Source organism: Cololabis saira, chromosome 6 (assembly GCF_033807715.1).
Source record: "Cololabis saira isolate AMF1-May2022 chromosome 6, fColSai1.1, whole genome shotgun sequence".
NCBI lineage: Eukaryota > Metazoa > Chordata > Actinopteri > Beloniformes > Belonidae > Cololabis > Cololabis saira.
Window position 1 is genome coordinate 3021033 of NC_084592.1, and position 25153 is coordinate 3046185.

At 42.7% G+C, this 25153-nt stretch overlaps 1 protein-coding gene across 1 annotated transcript in view; it reads left to right on the forward strand.

Annotated features, from left to right (window-relative positions):
- The first annotated feature begins 6431 nt into the window (after positions 1-6431).
- The window catches only part of LOC133446276 (inactive dipeptidyl peptidase 10-like), a 103792-nt gene continuing 85070 nt past the window's right edge, over positions 6432-25153 (forward strand). Inside the window, exons 1-4 of the mRNA XM_061724286.1 lie at positions 6432-6491; positions 11317-11358; positions 18703-18817; positions 21246-21341. Of these exons, the coding sequence (XP_061580270.1) occupies positions 6432-6491; positions 11317-11358; positions 18703-18817; positions 21246-21341 (313 nt within the window). The remainder of the gene's footprint in view (positions 6492-11316; positions 11359-18702; positions 18818-21245; positions 21342-25153) is intronic.

Consider the following 25153-nt stretch of genomic DNA (forward strand, 5'->3'; position numbering starts at 1 on the left):
AGCAGACCTAATCCAGCAGAACCAGCTCTGTAAAATCCCCAGAATCAGCTGCCATCATAATGTCAGTATGTAACAGAGTCGATTTTCCACTTATGTATGTGCATTTATTTTACATTTTATAATCACCAAAATCTGTTATTTTGTTATTATTTTGTTCTGTTATTTTGTTACCTGACATGTCAAACCTCCAGAATAATGTGGAACCTTTTGTGTTTTAGTTTGTTGTCCCCCTACGGACATTTCTGTGACCCCCCCACCCCACCTGTATAAATGATTTATCCCGCCTTCACCTCTCCCCTTTTGTTACTGATGTCAATGGGAGAGGTGAGTGATGTGAAGTCTGATAGACCACAGTTTGGGTTTCCTGTATAGCATGTTCATTTCTTTATTATCTGTGTAGGGGCTCAACTCGATGCTTGTTTTGACTGGAGGTTTTGTTGTTTTATTTCCTTGTCAGGTACGTTTCTGTCTTAATATCGGGCCTTTTGTTACTGATGTCAACGGGAGAGGGGCTCAACTCGATGCTTGTTTTGACTGGAGGTTTTGTTGTTTTATTTCCTTGTCAGGAGATCGCCTCCAAAAGAGTTCTGCTGGTCTGAGTCCCGTCTGTTAAAAAACACAACGCACACCACTAAAGATCGCACCGGTTACAAGTAGAGTAAGTAAAGCTGTTTCTGTGGAATGCTGCTTATGGAAACCAGACCTAAACCTGTAAAAAGATTCATGGTTTTCTAAAAAAAGAGTTGAGTTCTGAAGCTATGATGGATAAAAACAGCCCGAGCACCATAATAAAACAGTAAGGCTGAAATAACAGTATAAATGAGGACAAACTGAGACACTAGATGTAAATATAGAGTAAAAGTGGCAAATCCCCAAGGACAGATGAAACAGTTCATGGTTCAGGTCGAAGTGTCCTTGGGTAAGACACTGAATATCTCAGAATATTGCCTCAGAAACATGGATCGTTATGCAATTGTGTGTAACATCAGGCATTCTTAAATTGGATACCGCTATTATCGCTGGATCATGAACGCACGTTTAATGTGCGTTGGGTAATATAAACGCACGGCTTGTAATTTGCCACCCTGTGCCTGATGAGCGTTTTTTTAGGTGGGTTCTGCTTTTTGCAAAGCCCCCAGTTGTTCAAACAATAGACCATTGTTTGTGGTTATGGACATATGCCAGTTTAAGGCATCTTCCGCTCCCAGGCTGAGTAACTCGCAAACTCCTTGTCTCACCAGTTACTCATCTTGCAAATATAGGCCCTACCTGTGACGTCCTGCTGCTGTTGTTACTCTCATCAGCTGTGTAATGTATGTTAAGTACAGCAGTACAGTCACTTTAAGAGTTGTTAGAAGAGGATTCTGGGTACCAGTGTACTGGGGTCATGGAGAGTTGAATGGAAAAAAAACATGTTTGAGTTCAAAGAAGGTGTATCCTTTTTTTTTCACGTAAGAACGTGTCTGGACATTACATGGTGTCAGAAGACAACATTTATTATGCTTAAAGGAAAGCTATCATCAGGATGCCTAAGTTTAACACACCAAGTGAATTCAAGTTCGACCGCCCAGTCGCTCATGTTCACGCTACCGGTTAGCAACAAACCTAAATAAGGACAATGGAGAAATACAAGTGAGTTATCTCATCTACTTCACGGGGAGTGGAGCTGAAAACATATTTATCTCGTTCGACTTTGCTGATGAAGAGGAAAAGAAGAACTTTGACGCCGTTCTTAAAAAGTTTGATGAATACTTATGTTGTGCCACAAAGAGGGTGCTGGCATCAATGGGCTCTCTCGGACGGGCTTATGCTTGGAGACATGGAACCTGGGGTGAACCTTCATGGACCGGGGGAGTTTTAGTCTCATTGCCGCTGGGTTGATGACTCTCGATTTCGAATGGGCCGATGAACCTGGGTTCCAGTTTTTTGGACTCCACCCGCAGAGGCAGGTCTTGGGTGGAGAGCCATACCCTTTGGCCCACCTGGTATGCAGGAGCATGGGTGCGACGTCTGTTGGCTGAGGTGGCATAACGGCTGGCCGCTTGTAGAAGGGATGCTCTTGCCCAGGTTCGGCGGCAGCAGCGGATAAAGTTTTGCACTGATGGACAGGACACCTCCTCCTCCTGGTCGGGAAAAGGTGGGAACCCATAGGCGCACTGAAACAAGGAGAGCCCAGTGGAAGAGCTGGTCAGAAAAGTTGTCGGTACCAGGAGGAGGGCTTTCTCCATCTCCTGTTTTTTCCTCTCTGTTTAGCCGTTACACTGGGGGCGGAATCCGGAAGACAACCTGACTTGGGCCCCCAATAGCTGGCAAAATTCCCTCCTAAAGACTGATGTGAACTGGGGACCTCCATCACAAACCACCGGGAGACCATGGAGCCAGTACACATTTTGGAGCATGACCCCCGCATTCTCTTTGGCCGAAGGCAGTTTGTGGAGAGGGACAAAATGCGAGGGGTGGTACCGGGTTGTAGGTCAATAGCATCAGTCATAAGGCCGGTGTGGGGGTAGCAAAGTGGCCTTGGCTTTGCTGAAAACCTCCTTGAAGTCGTGGTATTCAGCAGGAATGGCCGACAGATCAGAAGCAGGCAAAGAGAATGGTGTACACCGGGATGTTTGGCGGCCTGTTTGAGGCAAACCTGATGACAGGAAGGACTCCATCCCAGAATGGTTCCTGCAGTCAAGTCTATGTGAGAGTTGTGACGCAGGATCCAAGCGTGACCCAGAATCAGAGTTGAGGGGAGAAGGTGAAACTGGAGAGTCTCATGATGATTCCCCGAGATCAGCATCTGCACTGGGGAGGTCTGGTGAGTGACGGTCCCCAGAGGATGGCCATCGAAATTGCTGGCTGGCATTGGTTGAGGAAGTGGAAGTCGGCCCAAGCCCAGCTGGTTGGCGAGATCCACATCCATGATGCTGACCTCAGCCCCTGAGTTGATAAAGCAGGCGATCGTCTGGACCCCTCTGGCAGCAAGAGACGAGCGAGGATCAGGGATCACCGTGTGGAAGACAGTTTGGTTGGGATGCGGCTCATCAGGACTCCCCCACTTACTGATGAGCCCTGGCTTTACTGGACACTTGGTGAGGAAATGGCCATCCTTGCCACAATACAGGCACAAGTTGTTCTGCCGCCGGTGTTGTCACTCCTCCCCGGAAAGGCGGGAGCCCTCCGGCTGCATGGGTTCTGGTCCCTTGGCTGGTAGATCGACTGACTAATCCGGGTTACTTGGAGTGACGGCTGCCCAGGGATGACTCATGGCATACTGTCCGGATTTCCTCTCCTGTTCCTCCCCCCTGGTCAGATGATTAATGGCGAAGGCTACTTTTGCTTCCTCTGTGTCTGGTGTACCCTGTAGGAGCGGCGGCGGCCGTCTGTTGAGTGAGCACCACAGCTAGCTGCTGTACCTGAGCAGATGGATGGATGGATGGATGGATGGATGGATGGATGGATGGATGGATGGATGGATAGATGGATAGATGGATAGATAGATAGATAGATAGATAGATAGATAGATAGATAGATAGATAGATAGATAGATAGATAGATAGATAGATAGTTGATGTTATAAAATCTATGAATATGTATTGTTTTTATTTATATCTAAATGTTAAACGGAATGACTTATTCTTTTTTTCTTTATTTTCTGTTTTTCCTTTCTTTTTTATGCTACCTCTTTAGGTTTGCTTTAAATTTTTTGTTGTAATGTACTGTGTATTATGACCCCAGGAAGAATAGCTGCAGTTTTGCTGTAGCTGATGGGGATCCAAAAAAAACTATAACCATGAGAGAGGCCGTCGGTGTGCGAAAAAAGTGTCCGTCTGTTGGCGATGTTCGCGCCCTTGAATCACACCAGGGCCTCCGAGAAAACATCACACGCCCACAGTGGCGCCACCAGGGGGTGGCTAGGGGTGGCCACGGCCCCCCCTACAAATTTGCTGGCCACCCCACCAGGGGCGCCTCCAAACATTTATCATAGGAGTGGCCAGATGGGGCCACTTAAATTATTGGGGTGGACACCAAAACTAAAAGCCATCATTACAGGATTTTATTATACTGTTGTAGTATGCAGGCTCAGAAATACTTAAAGGGGACCTATTATGGCATCTAATACCTATTTTAAACAGGCCTTGAATGTCTTAAAAACAAGCTTTTGATTGTTTTTGCTAAATAAATTAGAAATTCAGCCTCTGAGCCATGTCTTTATCTTCCCATTCTCTAACCTCATTATCTATGTTGGATTCTGAGTGGGCTATGATAATGAGGCACTGTGCTGATTGGCTGCCTAACGCATGACGCGATACACCGCTACGAAAAATGGCGGAAGCTCCGGCCGGCAAAGTTAAACCGTGTCATAACTGCATGCGATCCGAGCGAGCGTCAGCGACAAAATCAATTCCATCCATCCATTTGCTTTATTTTCTATTGGATTGTCCTAACTGGCCGCAGCGACGCAGCGCTGCACAGTGCGACGCGGTGCGCCGTTTTGAGCTGAACATTTGTCGGACGTCCTGCTTCTATTTTCTTCCTGTCGCTCGTGTTGAAAGCCAGTTGAAAGCGCTGTAGGAAACAGTCATGGATGAGGAACGGCTGATCCAGTTAGTTGAAATGAGAAGTTATCTCTATGATTCCTCCTCATTTCACTACAAAAACCTCAATAAAGTGGCAGCTGCTGGAGGGAGATGGACAGAGAGCGTCCGATGTCACGTAGTGCTACGATAGTCGGACGCTCGCATGCAGTTAGGACACGGTGTTTAGTTGTGGGCTTGGTTTGCATTTTGGTTACATAACGAAAATCGGCTCGTAGAAGTCACATGACACTGGACGGCTCATCCGGGCGGCTGTACAGACACTGCAGAATTTGGTTGCTTTCCTCCTTCTCTGAGTTGGCAGGCTGAGGGGAGACCACTTTATATATGTTAAAGCAAGAAAAAACATGTTTTTCATAATAGGCCCCCTTTAAACTGCCTAAAACGTCTACTGATATGCATTTGGCCTAAATGATTTGGGATAAAAAATAAAAAAGTGTTGTTTTTTTTTATTGTGTCAGGGTTTGACATTTCCCCCAGTTTGTGTTTTCTGTTCTGCCCCGCCTGTTTTCCATCTGCCCTGATTGTTCGCACCTGTGTCTCGTTATCCCCTGTGTATATCTGGTCTTGTCTTTCCCTGCTCCCTGTCGGTCCGTACTGTTTGCTCCCTCCATGTTCTCCCGTAGTCTCTTGGATTCCTGTTTTTGTTCTGCCCTGGCGATCCTGCTCTGCAGCATTTTTGGTTCTTGTTTTTTTGCGGAATAAACGCAGTTTTTTGGAACTCCTGCCTCTCGCTCTCCTGCTTTTGGGTCCTCAACAACACACACCTTGACATATTGAGGCAAGTGGGGTGCAGTGGCACCACCAGGGGGTGGCCAGGACCCCCCTACAAATTTGCTGGCCACCCCACTGGCCACCTCACTTGCCTCAATAAAAAAAAAACAACACTTGCCGGTCACATAGATTCTATCATCAGTTATGCGTTTCATCCCAAATCACTTGGGTCAAATGCATATCAGTCGGAGTTTCTTTAAGTATTTCTGAGCCTGTATACTACAACAGTATACAGGACTGTCTCAGAAAATTAGAATAATGTGATTTTCTGTAATGCAATTACAAAAACAAAAATGTCATACATTCTGGATCCATTACAAATCAACTGAAATATTGCAAGCCTTTTATTTAATTGCTGATCATGGCTTACAGTTTAAGAAAACTCAAATATCCTATCTCAAAAAATTTGAATATTCTGGGAATCTTAATCTTAAACTGTAAGCCATAATTAGCAATATTAAAATAATAAAAGGCTTGCAATATTTCAGTTGATTTGTAATGAATCCCGAATGTATGCCATTTTAGTTTTTTTAATTGCATTACAGAAAATAAAGAACTTTATCACAATATTCTGGCCCCATCTGGCCACCAGTATGAGAAATCTTTGGAGGCGCCCCTGTATCACACGCCCATCCCTTTCTATCTGTGAGAGAGAGAGAGAGAGAGAGAGAGAGAGAGAGAGAGAGAGAGAGAGAGAGAGAGAGAGAGAGAGAGAGAGAGAGAGAGCTCTCCTTTCTCACCCTGACGGAGAAAAAAGAGGAAGGCTGGTAAAATGTGAGAACACTGTCATCAGGATAAAGAGTCTGAAGCTCTCTCTCCATCTTTGCCAGGGGCAGGTTTATCAGGTTTATGATGTGATTTTCCTAGGTGAAGGAAACATCTCCTCCTCGCTCCAGCGCGTCTCTTTAACATTCCTAGGCCGACAGGACGGCGCAGTTGTGCCGCCCTCAGCCGCAACCTTCACTCATCACTCCACTTATTCTGCGCAGAGAACCTGTCATCATCCGGCTGTCTGTCTGTCCTGTTTTTATCTGGACCGAGAACGATTTGAAATCAGACGAGGAGTTTAAAATGACAGCCACCAAGGAGCCGCCGAACCAGAGATCGAATCAGCTGCAGCAGCAGGATGAGGTGAGGAGCTTTTCCCTTCCACCGGATTGTTGCGCCGTTAAGGCTGATTTATGGTTCCGCGTTACACCATCGCGTAGCCTACAGCGTAAGTTACGCAGCGAAACCCTACGCCGTAGGCTACGCCGTGGTTTTAACGCAGAACCATAATTGTGGCTTTATTAGTGTGTTCTAAGCCAAACTCTTTGTGATACACAAGAGTCACGAACCAAAAGGCCCAGCTGCATCCAATCAGCTGATACGGCCACTTACTTACACAAGTCAAATGTGTGCTTTTCTTGGCTTGTTTGCCTTTAGCTTCTTGTTTAGAACCCTATAATATTTTTTTTTACAGATTTTTCTAGGATGTAACGAGGCTCTGACTGTCAGAGGGGCCCGTGGAAGTTTGGTTTCCAGTGTTAACCAGCTCGAGCTGTGTTCAGTTGAAGAGCTCATTGCAGATGTCAGGACAGAAATGTTGAAGGCATGAACTGGAGAGGAGGATTGGGATTGTGCTGCTGCCTGTAGAACGCATAGAGAGGCATGTACGTGCATCTTCCCTGCAAGGCAGCGCGTTTTCCGCCCTGTTTGAGAGCAAAGGGACGTCAGGGCAGGTATAAATCGATCTTGGTGTAGATACCTTTATACAGGTGTCGTAGTGCACTGCAATGCTATGCTCCCCCGCCTTCTCTCTCCTCTTCTGCGGAAAAAAGAGCTCAGCCTGGTCTGGAGCTTACTCAGAACTATACTTATTTATTTTTGTGCCAAAACCCTGACCACTTTAAAAATGTCAAGTTTATATACAGGACTGTCTCATAAAATTAGAATATTGTGATAAAGTCCTTTATTTTCTGTAATGCAAAAATGTCATACATTCTGGATTCATTACAAATCAACTGAAATATTGCAAGCCTTTTATTATTTTAATATTGCTGATCATGGCTTACAGCTTAAGAAAACTCAAATATCCTGTCTCAAAAAATTAGAATATTCTGGGAATCTTAATCTTAAACTGTAAGCCATAATCAGCAATATTAAAATAATAAAAGGCTTGCAATATTTCAGTTGATTTGTAATGAATCCAGAATGTATGACATTTTTGTTTTTTTAATTGCATTACAGAAAATAAAGAACTTTATCACAATATTCTAATTTTCTGAGACAGTCCTGTATATTTTCCGTGTTCCTTCATTCACATGTGGTAAATTCTAGGGTCAATATCACCGTAGAGTGCCTTTCAGCCCTCTTAATACTCACAAATTTTGGTCTTAATTTCCGATTCCCTTAATGTCCTGTCATGAATAGTAGACACTCAAGTTGTAGAAATATTAGCTGAGCTCCCACACATATTTTCAGATAATTGGGAGAATAAACCATAAGACATGTCCACCCTGTCATGGACAAATACATTACTGTTAAATATGTTTTCATTGCAATATTAAGTATAAAAATTACATTTTCTGGAAGGTATGATGTCCCTTTCCTAGACAGGGTTATTTGTTTGCTTTCAAGTTATTAATAAATTAAATATTTTATGCAAACCATCTGTTTTTAAAGAAACACACACAATTTGCACATATATTTTATTTAATTTGGAGAAAACTGTGATATTTGGATGCAATTTTTTATTTGCATATTATTGCCCCCACTTAGCTATTGAACACACTAGATTATATATACACAGATATTTCACAGTATAATTGAATTATTATTCAAAAATATCAAGATGACAGGGTGGACATATTTTTTATTTTGTAGATATTTTTGGGGAAATTGCACTCGTATTTTCCGAGAGGCAGCCAAATATAGGCTATTATCTGTATTCTTATCTGATGTCAGCCTTTTTATACAAAAGAAATAAAACATTTCCTTCTAAACAGCCTTTCTGTGCCTGAAATAACAAAAGGCCTCATAAGATGTGGTTAATACATTTTTTTTGAGAACACATAGCATTAAATCTCTCTTCTGACAGAGATCTTTTCAAGAAAACGCATAATAGCTACACATTCACATGACTAAAATGTATTAATGTACCATTAATAAAGGTTCAGAAATTAAGAGATCACATCATTGTACTTTGTTAGTGATTTATTTTACAATCATATGTGGAGCAGCATTCAACAAAGAAAAGCTGTAACTGTTAAACTTAAACATGTTTATTTTACATCCTAACTTTAATGTGATATTTTTATATGAAATCATACAATGCAATGCCACAGTATTAGATGCTGTTACTATGTTCTGTGGTATGGCAGTCTATTGCTACTTCCTACTAGGAATGGGTGATATTTTACCGTTCACGATATACCGTCAAAAAAATTCCTCACGATAAGAATTTGTATCTCACGGTAAAAACGATAAATTCCCGTTGATGATGTTTTTGTGTAAAGCCTGAATTATGGTTCTGCGTTAAATCCACGCACAACGTATGTGAAGGAAGGAAGGAAGGAAGGAAGGAAGGAAGGAAGGAAGGAAGGAAGGAAGGAAGGAAGGAAGGAAGGAGAGAGCAGGAGGGAAGAAGGAAGGAAGGAAGGAAGGAAGGAAGGAAGGAAGGAAGGAAGGAAGGAAGGAAGGAAGGAAGGAAGGAAGGAAGGAGATAGCAGGAGGAAAGAAGGAAGGAAGGGAAAAAAGAAGGAAGGAAGGAAGGAAGGAAAGGGGAGAAGGAAGGGAGAAAAGAGGAAGGGAAAAAGGAAGGAGAGAGCAGGAGGAAAGACGGAAGGAAGGGAAAAAAGAAGGAAGGAAGGAAGGAAGGAAGGAAGGAAGGAAGGAAGGAAGGAAGGAAGGAAGGAAGGAAGGAAGGAAGGAAAGGGGAGAAGGAAGGGAGAGAGCAGGAGGAAAGAAGGAAGGAAGGGAAAAAAGAAGGAAGGAAGGAAGGAAGGAAGGAAGGAAGGAAGGAAGGAAGGAAGGAAGGAAGGAAGGAAGGAAGGAAGGAAGGAAGGAAGGAAGGAAGGAAGGAAGGAAGTTAAAAAGATGGAGTTGAATTGGTATTTTTTTAATTGTCATTTTTATCGTTATCGGGATAAATGCCAGAAATTATCGTGATACATTTTTTAGTCCATACCGCCGATCGCTACTTCCTACCTACTTCAAAAAGCCTTTTGCACATTATAGTTTGTTAAACATCACTTCTGTTACAATTGTTTGTACTGCAAAGTATAGGCTTTGTGAAGACAGAATGTTATCAAATCCTAGTGAGTGCAATAAAGAACACATACATTGAAGTATTTCCTGTACTTAATACAGGAGGCCAGATTATGGAGTGTTACAACATGCTACAACAACGTAATATACGTAGTAGTTTGTGAAAAGGCCCAACCCCAGCATTTGGAGATTGAGCTTTATACTTTATACATAATACTTTGTTTTACACTCAAGCATGGTTGGTTGCACTTGCCTCATCATAACAAGAAACACCTGCTGAAAATGAAGATTTCTTATCTGGTCAAGGATAGCAAACTCTCAAGTAGAGAAAGGGCAGAGACAAGACTCTCAGCTCATTGGCAGAGTTTGCCCTTTTGACAGAGGAGCAGTAACATTTCTATTTCAACCTCTTAGTGTTTAATGGAAAAAGTCTTCATTAGTGGTGCAAATTCAAGCCAAAACTGATAACCAATAATTGCTTGCTTCTGCATGGCCAATACCGGTAAGTTTATAGTTTTATATATTAATTAGATCATGCACCCAGGAGAATTAAAAAGAAAAAAAAACGTAAGATCCATCCATCCATCCATCCATTATCTATACCCGCTTTATCCCTTGCGGGGTCACGGGGAAACGTAAGATCCTTTGATGAAAACCAATGTCTTTGTAGCTCTGGTCAAACTATAAGAGAACACAACAGTTCCGATTTTTTAAATGATATTTATTTTGTGTATGAGTATAGTGTCACAATACTTCCTAAACTGTAAAGAACTTTTGGATACACTTGGGATTTGTCATATCAAAGATAGTCAAGTGATCTGAAACTAAAATCAGCTGTGCATGCACATAGTGAATTTTGTCCACTATGTTTTACTTCACAAACCTTACAGGGGACCTATTATGAAAAACACGTTTTTTTTCTTGCTTTAACATATATAAAGTGGTCTCCCCTCAGCCTGCCAACTCAGAGAAGGAGGAAAGCAACCAGATTCTGCAGTGTCTGTACAGCCGCCCGGATGAGCCGTCCAGTCTGACGTGACTTCTACGAGCCGTTCAGATTCGGCGCATTTTCGTTACGTAACCAAAATGCAAACCACGCCCACAACTATAAAACCGTGTAACTGCATGCGAGCGTCCGACTATCGTAGCACTGCGTGACATTGGACCCTCTCTGTCCATCTCCCTCCAGCAGCTGCCACTTTATTGAGGTTTCTGTAGTGAAATGAGGAGGAATCATAGAGATAACTTCTCATTTCAACTTACTGGATCAGCCGTTCCTCATCCATGACTGTTTCCTACAGCGCTTTCAACCGGCTTTCAACGCAAGCGGCAGGAAGAAAATAGAAGCAGGAAGTCCGACAAATATTCAGCTCAAAACAGCGCGGCGCACAGCACTACAGCACTGCAGCGCTGCGTCGCTGTGGCCAGTTAAGACAGTCCAATAGAAAATAAAGCAATGGAATTGATTTTATCGCTGACGCTCGCTAACGTTGCTTGCTGTGTCAACTTCACACACTGCTGTATGGCTGCTTTCTGAAACAGAAACACACACACACACACAGAAACACAGAGGAAGAACAATAAGATTAAGAATAAAACAAATGAGGAAATACATAAAGAGTAACAGCTGTAATTAAACATACACAGACTACTGATGACAACTTACATGAGTTTAATGTGATGGGTGTGCTTGTCTCTGTGAACACAGTCCTGCAATGTCCGGGCCAATGGAGGTCAGCATCAGTCTCAGGTTTGGTTCAGCATTCAGCTTGCTTCTGTGCTTTGTTTTTATGACAAGTGAAGACAACCATTTCTCGCACAGATAGGTGGTTGCAAAAGGAAGCAGAAAGCACACGGCCTTGTCAGAAAGCACAGGGTATTCACTGTACTGCTTCATCCAAAAGTCCAACAAAGTTGGCTGAAAGATGCCTTCAGTGTTTCGTCACAAGACAGCTCTATTAAATTCTCCTGCTCAACAACTGTTAAGTCTATTGAGGCCACGTGAGAGGTGTCGATGTTGAAAGGGTTTCTCATCCAGCTGCTAGCTTCAGCTTCAGGCATAGCTGGGAAATAATTGCGGAACTGTTGTCTGAGCGATGCGAGGTGTGCAGCAATGTTCTCCCTGACTCCGTCATCAAGCATCAGGTCATTTCCAGACAAACAACTCCAACCTTTTCTCTAGTGGATTCATTTTGTCCTGCACATCAAAAACATTGATGGAGAGTCCCTGCAGTCCCAAATTCAGTTTGTTTAAACATGAAAAATGTCAGACAAGTATGCCAGCTGACTGAGCCAAACAGCATCCTCAAAAGTATCTGACAAGGGGAAATTTCTGTTCTGCAAGAACATCTGGACCTCTCTGTGCAATTCGAAAAGCCTCGAAAGCACTTTACGTCTTGAAAGCCACCTTACTTCAGTATGAAGCAAGAGTTGGACATGCACATTACCCATCTCCTTGCAGAGCACATGAAATAAGCGCACATTCATTGGTCTGGCCTTGATGAAGTTCACAGTTTTTACAGCAGAGTCCAGCACAGACTTAAAGTCATCAGGCATCTTCTTCACTGCCAGCGTCTCACGATGGATACTGCAGTGACTCCAGCGCATCTCAGGTGCCACCTCTCTGCACCATCATATTCATTTCTCACATAAACCAATAAATTGTCCAAATCTGCAACGTCTGTAGTGTCATCAAGCTGTATGGTAAAATATCGACTGTTCTTAATGCGCTCAATCAGTGTGTTTTTAACATCTCCAGCCATGTCTTTTATTCTCCTTGACACGGAGTCACTTGAAAGTGGTACCAAGTTTAACTCTCTGGACGCTTTCTCACCACACATGATCTGTGTCATCTCTTTGGCTAATGGTAAACACAGCTGTTCCCCAGTTGTGTGAGGTTTACCGGCTCTGGCGATCCTGAGGCTGGCACGATATGAAGCTTCCTGTGCTTTGACTATGGGTGTACCATAGGACTGAATGGTGGACTTTGACTGCTTCAGTTCATCACGTTTTCGTAGAAAAAAATCTACTGGTTTGTTATTAAGTGCATTGTGTTTGGTTGAAAGATGCCGTTTGAGATGTGGTGGTTTCATGCATTCATTGGTCAAAACGTCGCCACATACCACACACTGTGGCCTAGGCTCTTCCTCTCTCCCGCTCCAAATAAGTCCACATTTTATGTAGTTTTCGTCATATCTCCTCACTGGTTTATGCCGTTTGTTGTTGCTAGCAGTTGTTCTGGGGGCTTCACTGGCGCTACCAAAGTCGCCGGCATCCCACACCCGTCCTATTCAGTTCTTGCTCTCTCGTTTAGATGTCCTATTCATCATTACAACTTGCAGTTTTAAACACTACTCACGTGATGTTGCGGTTTAACTGGTGACCGTGTTCAATAATTCTTCTGCGTATCACTGGTACGCGGGCTCCCTTTAGTGGTACCACACTTTGAGAATCACTGGATTAGAGCACAGTTGGAAGTCAGTGGGCACCAGGGAACGTGTATGGTCGTTACCATCTTCAGACAGCTTCAGTATCAGCCTTAGGACAGAACTAGAGGAAACATTTTCACATCTTGCTGTATCGTTCTGGAAGAGATTTATTAAATGCCACAAAACGTTGTTGCCTGTCCGACCAATCGCCTCATTCCATCCTGTGGTTCCTATCTGACCTGCATTTGAAACGCTTACCTGGTGTCTCTCAGTGGCCCTTTGAATTAGTTGTTGGAGACAAATAGCCAATACACTATTACTTATGAGGCTTGTTACCATGGTGACACAAAACCTATTTATTTCTATGAGGAGTATAAGAATAAATACAATACAACCTGAACCACCCCCAAACACGACCAGAATAATAATAATACATTTGATTTCTAGTGCATTTTTCATTAAAAACAAAGTGCTACAAGTCGACAACAACCATGAATAAAATCAATAGGAAAAGGCTTATTTAAAAAGGTGGGTTTTTAGGCCATGTTTAAAAGCGTCCACAGTCTGCAAGGCCCTCAGGTCTGGGAGGGTATCTCATAGGCGAGGAGCAGCAGAACTGAAGGCTCGATCGCCCATTGTGCGGAGTTTAGTTTGTTTGGTTTTTAAGAGGTAGGTGGAGGAGCAACGGAGGGAGCATGAGGATGTTTGAGGAGTGAGGAGATTCATGAGGGAAGTCGGGGCAGTTCCATGAACACATCGGTGGGTGAGGAGAGATACCTTGTAGTGAATCCGGAGTGATACAGGGAGCCAGTGGAGGGTTTTGAGAATGGGAGTGATCCTAGCACCGCTTTTCTGAATGTATTGGAGCTTTTGAATGCTCTTGCTAGGAATCCCGATGAGGAGTTAGCAGTCGTCCAGCCTAAAGGAAACAAACGCATGGACCAACTTTTCAGCATCTGCCATGGTGAGTGAATTACGGAGTTTGGCGATGTTCTTGAGGTGATAGTACGAGGTTTTGCAGAGTTGTTGAATGTGGGAGTGTGTTCATTGTGTGTTAGTGTGTTCATTGCTCAGGGGTCATGTTCTGGATCTCTGGAAAGTCCCTAGGGACAACTTCTGTTGTAATAGACGCTGTATTAATAAAATTGAAATGAATTGAAAGTTCATTGCGATTAATTAATTACAGGCATATTTAGCATGTTGTGTTTTTTAATCGCTTAATATATTTTTAAATCTTTAACTAGGTTTTCTGTTTGCCTTTATTATGAAATTTGTGTCTGAGTGGTGGGATTTTCGTGATTGAGTTGTGGGTGGAAAACAACGGTCAGTCACACCTTGAAGTGGACATTGATTGGCTGTCACTGTGTTTGGGCTTGTTTAACATACGCTGGTAGGCTCCCATTGTAGCTGGACAGGCATGGAGAGGAACGGTGAGTAGCGGAGAAGAGAAGTGAAAATGGAGGAGCAAGTTGTCGGTCCAGTGAATGGGGAATTTACATTTCTAAAATGCCCCGACGGCACCTTTGATAAAGGTACAGTGATATGTGTTCTTTGTGGAAAGGACTTTGCTGACCATCGAAGCAGCTCATGTTTAGCCTACCACATAAACACAAAGCAGAATGCTGCTCTCTCTGTACTCCCGTTGGTATTGTGTTATTGCGGCCAGCTCGTCCGTCATGTTAGGTAGAGATCTCACGTTTACCCATGGTGACGCAGGGAAGAACAGGTCTGAAGCGCCTCTTCTTTTTACAACGTTGGTTCCCTGCCCGGGCCTTACGAAGTATTTCCGGGGGGATCTCGTGTCTGCCCTGAGCAAACACTACAGTGCTACGCAACACGATCAGCTTTTCCTTACTGTAGACAAAGAACACGCAACCCGCTTGCATTGTAACGCCGGCTGGTTGGGATATTGGTAAAAATAAGGACTCCCAAAAACAACAAAACTGCGGTGCTGTCTACAAAAGCATATACAAAGTAATTTCCAAAAAAAGGGAAGCACAAAGGGAAATAAATTAGAAAAAAAGAGATTGAGTAAGAGCTGTTTCAAGTGGCTGCTGGCTTTAACCAGATTTGTGTGTGTGTGTGTGTGTGTGTGTGTGTGTGTGTGTGTGTGTGTGTGTGTGTATGTGGGCGTGTGCATGTGTGCATGTGTGTGTGGTAGGTAATATGCTAAAGCCCTCATCTACTTCTCAGCTACATAGTATAATTCTCATCTGCTGTGTATGTCTTTTTTCTTCACTGCCTTCGGAAATGTTTCAAGAATTTAAAAATGCTTCAGGCAACATTCTTACTGCTTTAATTGAGATGCCCAAATTTGCCTGGGCTGTTCAAATCGTATTTACAGTGCTAGGTGTACAGACTGCATTCCCTTTTGACCAAACTAAATATTTGTCTCATATACCACATACACAGTAAAAGAAAGAATTCCCACAATAAATATCCTTGGAAACATGACCTCTCCGATACTTGATTTCATGACTATTCTTTGATAGAAGATAAACCACACAGTTTATTGTGTCTGCAGGTTACTGCTGTTTACACCTGCCTGTAATAAACTGATCAGATAATTTAAAAGACAAATCCTTGATTAGATTTTCTATATTATTGTCCTTCATTGACATGTGGTCAATTATTCATAGTATGCATATATGTGTATATATTTTTTGACGTTACATAAATGTCATAAACAGGTGTGCTTTGAATACTGAACTACAGAAATGTTTTTTAATTTTCTTCCTGAATGTTGTTTTGGTCAATATTGCCAAGGTGCAAATCCCTGCATGGGCTGTACTCACCACTTGCCTCATCAGTTTGATCACTTACTTCAACAGCCAGAGTAGGGAGTGTTTCTGTACTTGCAGGACTTATGGTAAGCACTGAGGGCAGATCGATTTCACTCCACAGGGGTTGATAATCAAAGGCTCATTTGAATGGGCATTTACACTGATAGCCCTTAACAGATAGATAGATGGACTATCATCTTTTTATCAACTCTCCCAAAAACATCTTCTCTTAACATCATAGAAGGAAAAATAAACATACATGTGCAATATGAATTGCTGTGAGGGTCATCCATGAGTGCTGCTCCCTACACGTTTTGACCCTGTGGCCCTTGGTGATAGCGGCGAAAATCCATCCATCCATCCATTTTCGTCCACTTATCCGAGATCAGGTCGCAGGGGCAGTAGCCTTAGCAGGGAAGCCCAGACTTCCCTCTCCCTTGTCACTTCGTCCAGCTCATCAGTGGGGATCCCAAGGCGTTCCTAGGCCAGCCGAGAAACAGAGTCCCTCCAGCGTGTCAATTCAATTCAATTCAATTTTATTTATATAGCGTCTAATACAACAAAAGTTGTCTCCAGATGCTTTCCAGAGACCCAGAACATAAACCCCCGAGCAATTATTACATAAACAATGGCAGGTAAAAACTCCCATAGTGGGGAAAAAAGCCTTAAGCCAAACAGTGGCAAGAAAAACTCCCCTTTAGGATGGAAGAAACCTGGACCAGGACCTGGATCATAAGGGGGGTAGAAACCTGGACCAGGACCTGGATCATAAGGGGGGAACCCTCCTGCCGAGGGCCAGACTGGGGGTCGGGGACGTCAACAGCACACAGCAGGCAGGTGGAAGCAGCAACGGGATGACCGGGGGTGGGGACCGCAGGCAGGTGGAAGCAGCAGCGGGATGACCAGGGGTGGGGACCGCAGGCCAGCACGCAGCTCCCGAAGCTCCGGCCCCATCAGCAAGCCCCAGGTTGGGGTGCAGGGTCGGGGGAAAGGTTGAGAAGGGGCAGGGCCAGGGAGAGGTGTCTTGACGGACAAATCTCTCCCCCGCCTGACCGGGCCGTTGCCCTGCCCCTCTCACTCCCACGCTGCAGGTTCCAGTGTTGTGCATTCAGAGATGCTCTTCGCCTCCAGCAGAGGATGCTGCACCATGTACAAAAGAGAAAAAAGAAAAGGGGGGCCAGCACAAGAAACTACAGGGGCGATGGACAAAAATGATAGCTGTGATGTGTGAAAAATGATATGTGTCCTGGGTCTTCCCCAGGGTCTCCTCCCAGTGGGACTTCACCAGGAAGGCATCCAGGAGGCATCCTCACCAGATGCACCGAGCCACCTCATCTGGCTCCTCTCAATGCAGAGGAGCATTGGCTCTACTCTGAGAAAAAATCTTTTAAGTAAAGACTGTTTATGATTTTAAACTAGTGATATCCGGTTTCTACAGAAATATATGCCGAAAATACAAGTCTTGAGACTCATTCTTAGAAATTTTAAAATGGAGCCAGAACTTAACTAATGGAAGCCGTAAATTTGGCTTCTAACACAATGAAACATTTTTCCCATAGTAGATTTTTCATCTGTCATTTGCCCATCTCACAAGCAGCTTCACCCCAACCCGCCCACTTCTCACCTGGCTGTGGAAAAACAAACAAGGACAAAGCGGGTGGAGCTAAGTAGCAAAAACAGTATGTGAGATTTTTTAGTGCGTCCAAAACAATAGTACGTACTCAATAGTATGCTCTATCCATACTCATTCCGGATACATTTATTAGTGTGGATTGATGGACACTAGCTAAGCAGAAACTTCCTACAATGCAATGCAGCAGTGTTTGGTTGCTAAGTGCTTTCAGGAAATTTTGATATGGGCATCCCCTACTGCCCATTCGTCCCCTCTCGCTGCTTTTTGGGCCATTCTGGACAATTGCAATATGCTCATGCCAAGTAGTGGCATGAGCGTATTGCAATCATGCCACTACTTGGCATGAGCATAATAATATTATTATATAATATTAATATTCATATATAATAATATTATATAATGTCACCTTGTTTCGGCCAGGATAAACGGGAAATAGCGGAGCGGTGGTGCCACTGCTGCTGTTACCATGGTAACAGCTGCCACTGCTGTTGTGACACGTCACTTCCTCCCAACGGCAGGAAGTGCCGTGTGTCTCTGAGTAGTACGTTCGAATTAATGCATACTACTGATATTTAATCAAAAGTGTGCCGAACTTAAGTATACTTTTGGTGTATATACTGTTATAAAACAGGAAATGACAAAACCCACACAGTCATACAAATCAAACACCCCAAAAACCAAACACCCATATAAAGATAAAAAGATAAAAATAAAAATAAAAAGTGGCGTGCCATAAATAGAATTATATGGATAGAAAATAAATAAGTGTTATGTAATATTGCACAGTTATTGCCCAGTCCGGTTTGTTGTTGGTCAGACTGACTGACTGACTGACTGACTGACAGACGCCCCCACAGTCCCTCTGTTCTACTACTACTACTACTACTACTACTGTCATTTAGCAGACGCTTTTATCCAAAGCGACTTATATATGAGAGAACAACACAAGCACAAAAATCCCATAGTTCAGGTCCAGCTGGATCAGTGCTGGTCAGACTGCTGAGAGTCCACGTGCTGTCACGCCAGTGCTAGAATATCCTTTTTTTTTTTTTTTTCTTCAGTTCTTCTTTGCCCTCCTCCCCCCCAGTGAGGAGTTGAACATTTTGATGGCACGGGGAACAAAGGAGTTCCTCGGTCTGTTGGTCCTGCATGATTATACAGTTCACACTTTTGATTATGAAGTATACCAAACATTTTTGAATGTTTCCATGCTCCCCTTTCACTTTCTATTTTGTCAACCATTTCTGCAGGACCTGAGTGGAGGGAGTCCTCCTCAGAGAAACTGGAAAGGGATTGCCATTGCTCTGCTGGTCATCATGGTGGTCTGCTCACTCATCACAATGTCTGTCATCCTCCTTACTCCAGGTAAAGCATTACTCTCCCACTTTTACTGGAGATCTTGTTCAATAGTTGCACGTTTAAATATGTCTCTGCTCTCTGTATCACTCAGGGTTCTGCCTTGATGCACACAAACAAACACACACACACACACACACACACACACACACACACACACACACACACACACACACACACACACACACACACACACACACACACACACACACACACACACACACACACACGAGAATGTCCACAGTTGAACAAACTATGGAAGTGCATTTAATTTGTAAAGTGTGAGCTCCATGTATAGCACATTTCAGCAACAAGGTCATTCACGGTGCTTTACATAATAAAAAGAGGAGAAAAAAAATGTAATAAATTAAAAACATGAGTTACAGTGCAGTGGCAGAATAAACAAAAGTTAGACTTATGCCCCGTTTACATGTAGCAAAAACGGTGGTGTTTCTAGATCATCCATCCATCCATCCATCCATCCATTATCTATACCGCTGTATCCTTTGCAGGGTCACAGGGGTCTGCTGGAGCCTATCCCAGCTCATTTTTAGGCGAGAGGCAGGAACACCCTGGACAGGTCACCAGTCCATCGCAGGTTTCTAGATCAGCTGCACAATAACATTCTCCAACAAGAAGGGGAGCCAGGGCAACCAATGCAAGCCCAATATGTTGTCATTTGGGATAACGTGAGCTTCCATCGGGCTGCTCTGGTTCGCACCTGATCCAATGACCACCCCAGGTTCAGGGTCCTTTTTCTGCCAGCATCATCCCCTTTTCTGAATCCAATAAAGGATTTTTTCTCAGCATGGCGGTGGAAAGTCTATGATCGCAACCCATACATACAGCACAATCTCCTGGAGGCAATGGTGAATGCATGTGAGGATATTTCTCTGGAATCTGTCCAGGGTTGGATCAGACATACAAGGGGATATTTCCTGGCTAGAAAAGACATAATGTGTGACGTTGATGAAATACCATGGCCGGATCTTGACCTGAGACAAGATCATGCTGATATTGACTGTGTTTCCATGCATCAATAACCCTTTTAAAACCCGAATATTAGCAATAACCCGAATTTGCACGGCCATGTAAACACCAATAACCCCTTTGAATAACCCGAATTTGCTCATATTGTTTACATATTCTTCTTTATCCTCTATTCTGAGGATAAAGACTGATTGGGACCCAGAAGTTAGATGTTTGGACGGTTGGGTGTGAATTTTTAAAATTGTGTGTTAAGATTCGAAAAAATGGTGAGTTGTTCCAGGAATTGTGCCTTAGCCATCGAGAAAAACTAACTTAAATCAAAGAAAAGCGCTGCTTAGCAGGGTTGACATAAAGAAACAGATGAGCAAAAAAAAAAAAAAGTCTTACAGGGAACATGGAGGGAAGAAACAGTACAGACCAGCAGGGAGCAAGGGAAAGACAAGACCAGATATACAGAAGGGTTAAACGAGACACGGGTGCAGACGATCAGGGCTGATGGGAAACAGGAAAGTCAAACCAGAACTGAAACACAAAGACATGAGGTTTCAAAATAAAACAGGAACTGAATAACCAAACTGTGACACCATCCATTGCTTTTTGAAATGGCTAAACAGATCCTTTTGTAGGTGGCTGATTGGTGTTCAGTTTAGGAAGTAAGTGACTTCAAGTGTGTATTTGAGTAGCTGCAATTACAGTACCCCATGTGTTTTGTATTTTGGATACATGTTTTTTCCAAATGGCACGCTGAGATTTCATTTTTCAACCACGTGTCTTATGTATGAAATAGAGCGTAGCATGCAGGACCAAGTGTGTTGTAGAAACTCTCTGATGGCAGACATGACTATACACCTAATAATTTTACAACTGATTTCAAGGTCACAGTCAAATTTCCAGAGTCGGAGGAAAATCATGAAGAGTCCTACTTGTATCGAGGTGCTGAACTGCAAATATCAGTCGTTAAGTGTAAAGTGGCAATCACATGTAGTATTTTACACAGCTTGGCGTTACAACAAATTCCAATGTGTTCAATAATAATACAAGTCTTTTGTCTTGTTGCATGCAAAATGTGTTGTTTCATGATGTAGTTTGTGTCCATGACCAATTAGGAATGTTGATGTGCTGTATACAGCTGCAGATCTTTGAATGTGGGGTTTCCTCATAATCAGCTTTGTTACGAATAAGTCCACACAGCAACAGTTAGATTTTTTTTTTTCTCTGGGATAACAACCATCAGTTTAATTGGGTGTCTCTGTTTTCATATAATTTGAAGAAAGGATAACAATTGTGTTTATAATTATGTAAAACACAATATAATATTAATGCAGAAGATATTTTCCAATCTGCTCGTAGTTAACAGAGATATTTTTCTGATGTTTAGTAACTGCACACTACACACCGTTACACTGTTAAACTGTTTATTAAAGCATTTTATGGCTTGATTTTACAGCTGACAACCAAGCTGGAAGTGACACCAAACTGACTGTGGAGGATTTGTTCAAACCTGAGTTTCAGGTTCGGGACCCGGACCCCAGATGGATCAGCAGTAAGTAATCCACGTAGACTCCAAGTTGTTCAGTGTCCCCTCCACCATTTAGTAGAAATGACTCATTGCATCATTTCCGATAGTATACACTGTTCATTTTCTTTGGTATTAATCTTAAAGGTGCTAACCAGATTTTAAATCAGATCTACAGCTGACTCGTGGCTTCACTGCACATCTTTTTCATGGAGAATCATTGCCTATAATGCCTGTATTTCTTTTCACCATATGAGTGCACACATATTTAAACAAAACACTCCTCAGCTCTTATATGACATGAATTACATCAGATTTAGTTGTGTCCTCTCTACTTTTCATGATCAAATAGTGCTGGTTTTGTCTGCTGTCTCTTGTGCTTTGTAAAGCCTGAATTATGTTTCCGCGTTAAATCGAAGCAGAGCCTACGCCGTAGGGTACGCGTCGTATGTTATGCTGTAGCCTGACCTGCACCTCCCAAAAAAAGTAACTACGCATCGAGCCGACGCCGACCCAACGCAGGCCGAGAGGGCTGTGATTGGTTCGCTTGGTAGCAACGCATTTCCAGTTCCGGTTCGTGAAGCAGTCGTGAACTTTCAGCCTCTTTTCTTCGTGTGTGTGTGATTTTTTATTTTTTTTGGGTTGTTTTGATTTGGTTAAACGCAGAACCTTAATTCAGCCTTAAGACTCACTAAAACAACCTACCAACAATTCACTTTTAAACAAGCCTTATGCCATTTCAACTGAATTCAAAAAAATCTTTATTAATCCCCGAAGGGGAATAAATTAATTATTTTCATTTAATTGTTTCATTGTGTTGTTGGATGTAAATGAATCATATCGTGGAGTGAATTACATTATAGTTTGCGCAGAAGAAGACACAATACAGTCTGTCTGTTTTCCTGTAAATTGGTGTGTTGGTTTTCCTTTCTCCATCAAATTTGTGAACCTCAGTCTATGCCTGAGGACAAGTTAAGGCAAGGCCTTTCTGTCTGTCCAACAATATTTCATTCTTGGGTGACATTTTTCCACTATATTTGCAATGCCATGTCATTCATGAGCTGTGCTCTGGTCAGACTGAGTTACCACTGATACTGTGTAAGTGTGCAGTCAGGTAGCCAATTCATGGCTACACCAATGGATTGATGGGGGGGAAACAGAAACCAGTTACATGACAATAGATAGCAGTAACTTGGGTGAAAGAAAATCACTAGAATTTTAATGAAGAAAATACATTTCTTTGTTTCCTCAGCTTTGGCTCCAGAATACTGTTTTTTTTCTTTTTGTTTTTTAATTTTACTTTGGCCTATAAAAGACAAATACGTGCATCGTACAATACAGTAATAAATGGGATTCATGTGAATGTCTTTAAGTAACATAATATTTTTGTGGGATTACCGGCAGCAGTTAAAAGTACCAAATTAGTTCACTTTGAACTAATTTGTTCAAAGTTCCACAGAGACCATCCCGGCCCACAAGGGGGGGCCTCCACAGAGTCCATAAAATCCTAAAAGTAGGTCTAAAAAGCAAGACATTAAAAACTGAGAGAATAAAACAATAGAATGTATAAAATAGACCATAAATAACAACTTAAACGTTTAAATATAACATTGAGATAAAACAATGATACAATGATACATAACACTGCCAATCCAGGAAGCAGGAACACACGGAAACACACGTCAAGCACTGGAAATCTGCAACAAAAACCACAAACAAAACACAAAACCAACACGGAACCAAAACACAAGCAGCAATCAACCCAAATCACAGTCTGAGCTAAGCTACTGCTAACTAACCCCAAAAACTACAGTGCAAGCATGCAGGTGAACAAGCCAGTGTGTATGTCTATGTGTGTGTGTGCGTGTATGTGTATGATCATGCGTGTGTGTGTGTGTGTGTGTGTGTGTGTGTGTGTGTATGCGTGCGTTTATGTGTACATGTCTTTGTGGCTATGTGTGTGTGTGTGTGTGTGAGTGTATGTGTGTGTGTGTATGTATATGTTTGTGTGGCTGTGTATGTGTGTGTATGTATACGTATGTGACGGAGTGGCTATATATGTGTGAGTGTGTATGTGTGTATGAGCGTGTATATGTATGTGTGAGTGTGTATGTGTGTATGAGCGTGTATATGTATGTCTAGCTAAATGTAACTGTGTGTGTGTATGCATATGTGTGGCTATGTGTGTGTGTGTGTGTATGTGTGCATGCATGAATGTATGAATATGTATACGTGTACGTGAGTGTGTATATGTCTATGTGGCTATGTGTATGTATGTAGGTGTGTGTGTGTGTGTGTGTGTGTGTGTGTGTGTGTGTGTGTGTGTGTGTGTGTGTGTGTGTGTGTGTGTGTGTGCGTGCGTGCGTGCGTGCGTGCGTGCGTGCGTGCGTGCGTGCGTGCGTGCGTGCGTGCGTGCGTGCGTGCGTGCGTGCGTGCGTGCGTGCGTGCGTGCGTGCGTGCGTGCGTGCGTGTGTGCGTGTGTGTATGTGTGTTTAATACACCAAACAAAGCTCCACCTGAAGTGTATCTATAGTGGGGGACGGGGCGAGCAACCCCGCCACCCGCGAGACCAGGGGCACTTCCATCCTGATGCTTATCAAGACCTCAAAATTTCAATGAGAAAGAAACAAACAAACAACTGAACATCAGAAATTCAGTTTTCCTACATCAAATATTTTTCTTCCATGTAAAAAGCATGAAAAATATTTCAGTCTAAACTAATTACACTGAAACTCTGCAAAGTATTATGTACCCACATGTAAAATCTTACATTTAAAATCACTCCATGGTTTCTGTAGAAGGTCCCGTTATCACAGGTAACTACATTTAGTAAAGTTATTGCAAGGGCCCAATATTGCAGAGCATTTACCTAGTTGCAGTGCTGGAACCCTATTGTTTTTGTTCCGTTTTTAGGGGTCCAAGCCTGTGGCGTAGGACAGGAACAAGCTGATGTGATGCATCGCTATGTCAAGCACTCCAGCAGTACTAAAACCCTATTGGTTTTGTTCCGTTTTTTTTATAATTTATTAGGGGTCCAAGCCTGCAACAATCTGATGGGATGCATCATGGTTCCAACACTCAAGCAGTGTTGGAACCCTATTGTTTTTATTCCGTTTTTTATTATTATTCTTTTTCTTCCGCCCCTAAAAGTCACAATCTGTAAGCGTATGAGCAAAGCCGTACACAGGGCTCGGACCATACCCTGACAGCACACACAAAAATTACACTTGTCAGACGCCTATAACTCACTTGAAACTCACTTTAAGGATAATGTCAGACTGAAAAAGAACTAGTTCGGGAAAATGTACTACCCCCCATTTTCTAGTAAATCAAGAGGTGTTGCTATTCTGGTTCATAGGGATATCCCATTTGTTAAGACAATCTTGGATTCTGCTTGCAGATCTATAGCGGTCATGGGACACATTTTTGCCATCAAAGTGACTCTTGCAAATGTTTATGCTCCCAACTGGGATGATGAGTCCTTCTTCAGACAGGTTTTCTCAATGTTACCAGACTTATCTAGGTATGGTTTAATCTTAGGAGGGGATGGATTCCTATTTAGACTGCTCTTCCTCAACCCCAGCTGCCCAGTCAAAGTCAACTAAAGTGATCCAAGCCTTTATGAAGGAGTTAATGTTGTTGACCCTTAGCATTTTTTTAATCCAGATGAAAAACAATACTCATTTTTTTCACATATGCATCATAGCTATACCCGAATTGACTTCTTTTTAGTGAACAACAAACTGTTATCGTCCATTTCTGGCTGTAAATATTGTTGTATCAGACCATGCCTCAATTTCTATGAATGTTTATCTTCAGAAGTTTTATGGCGTCTTGAT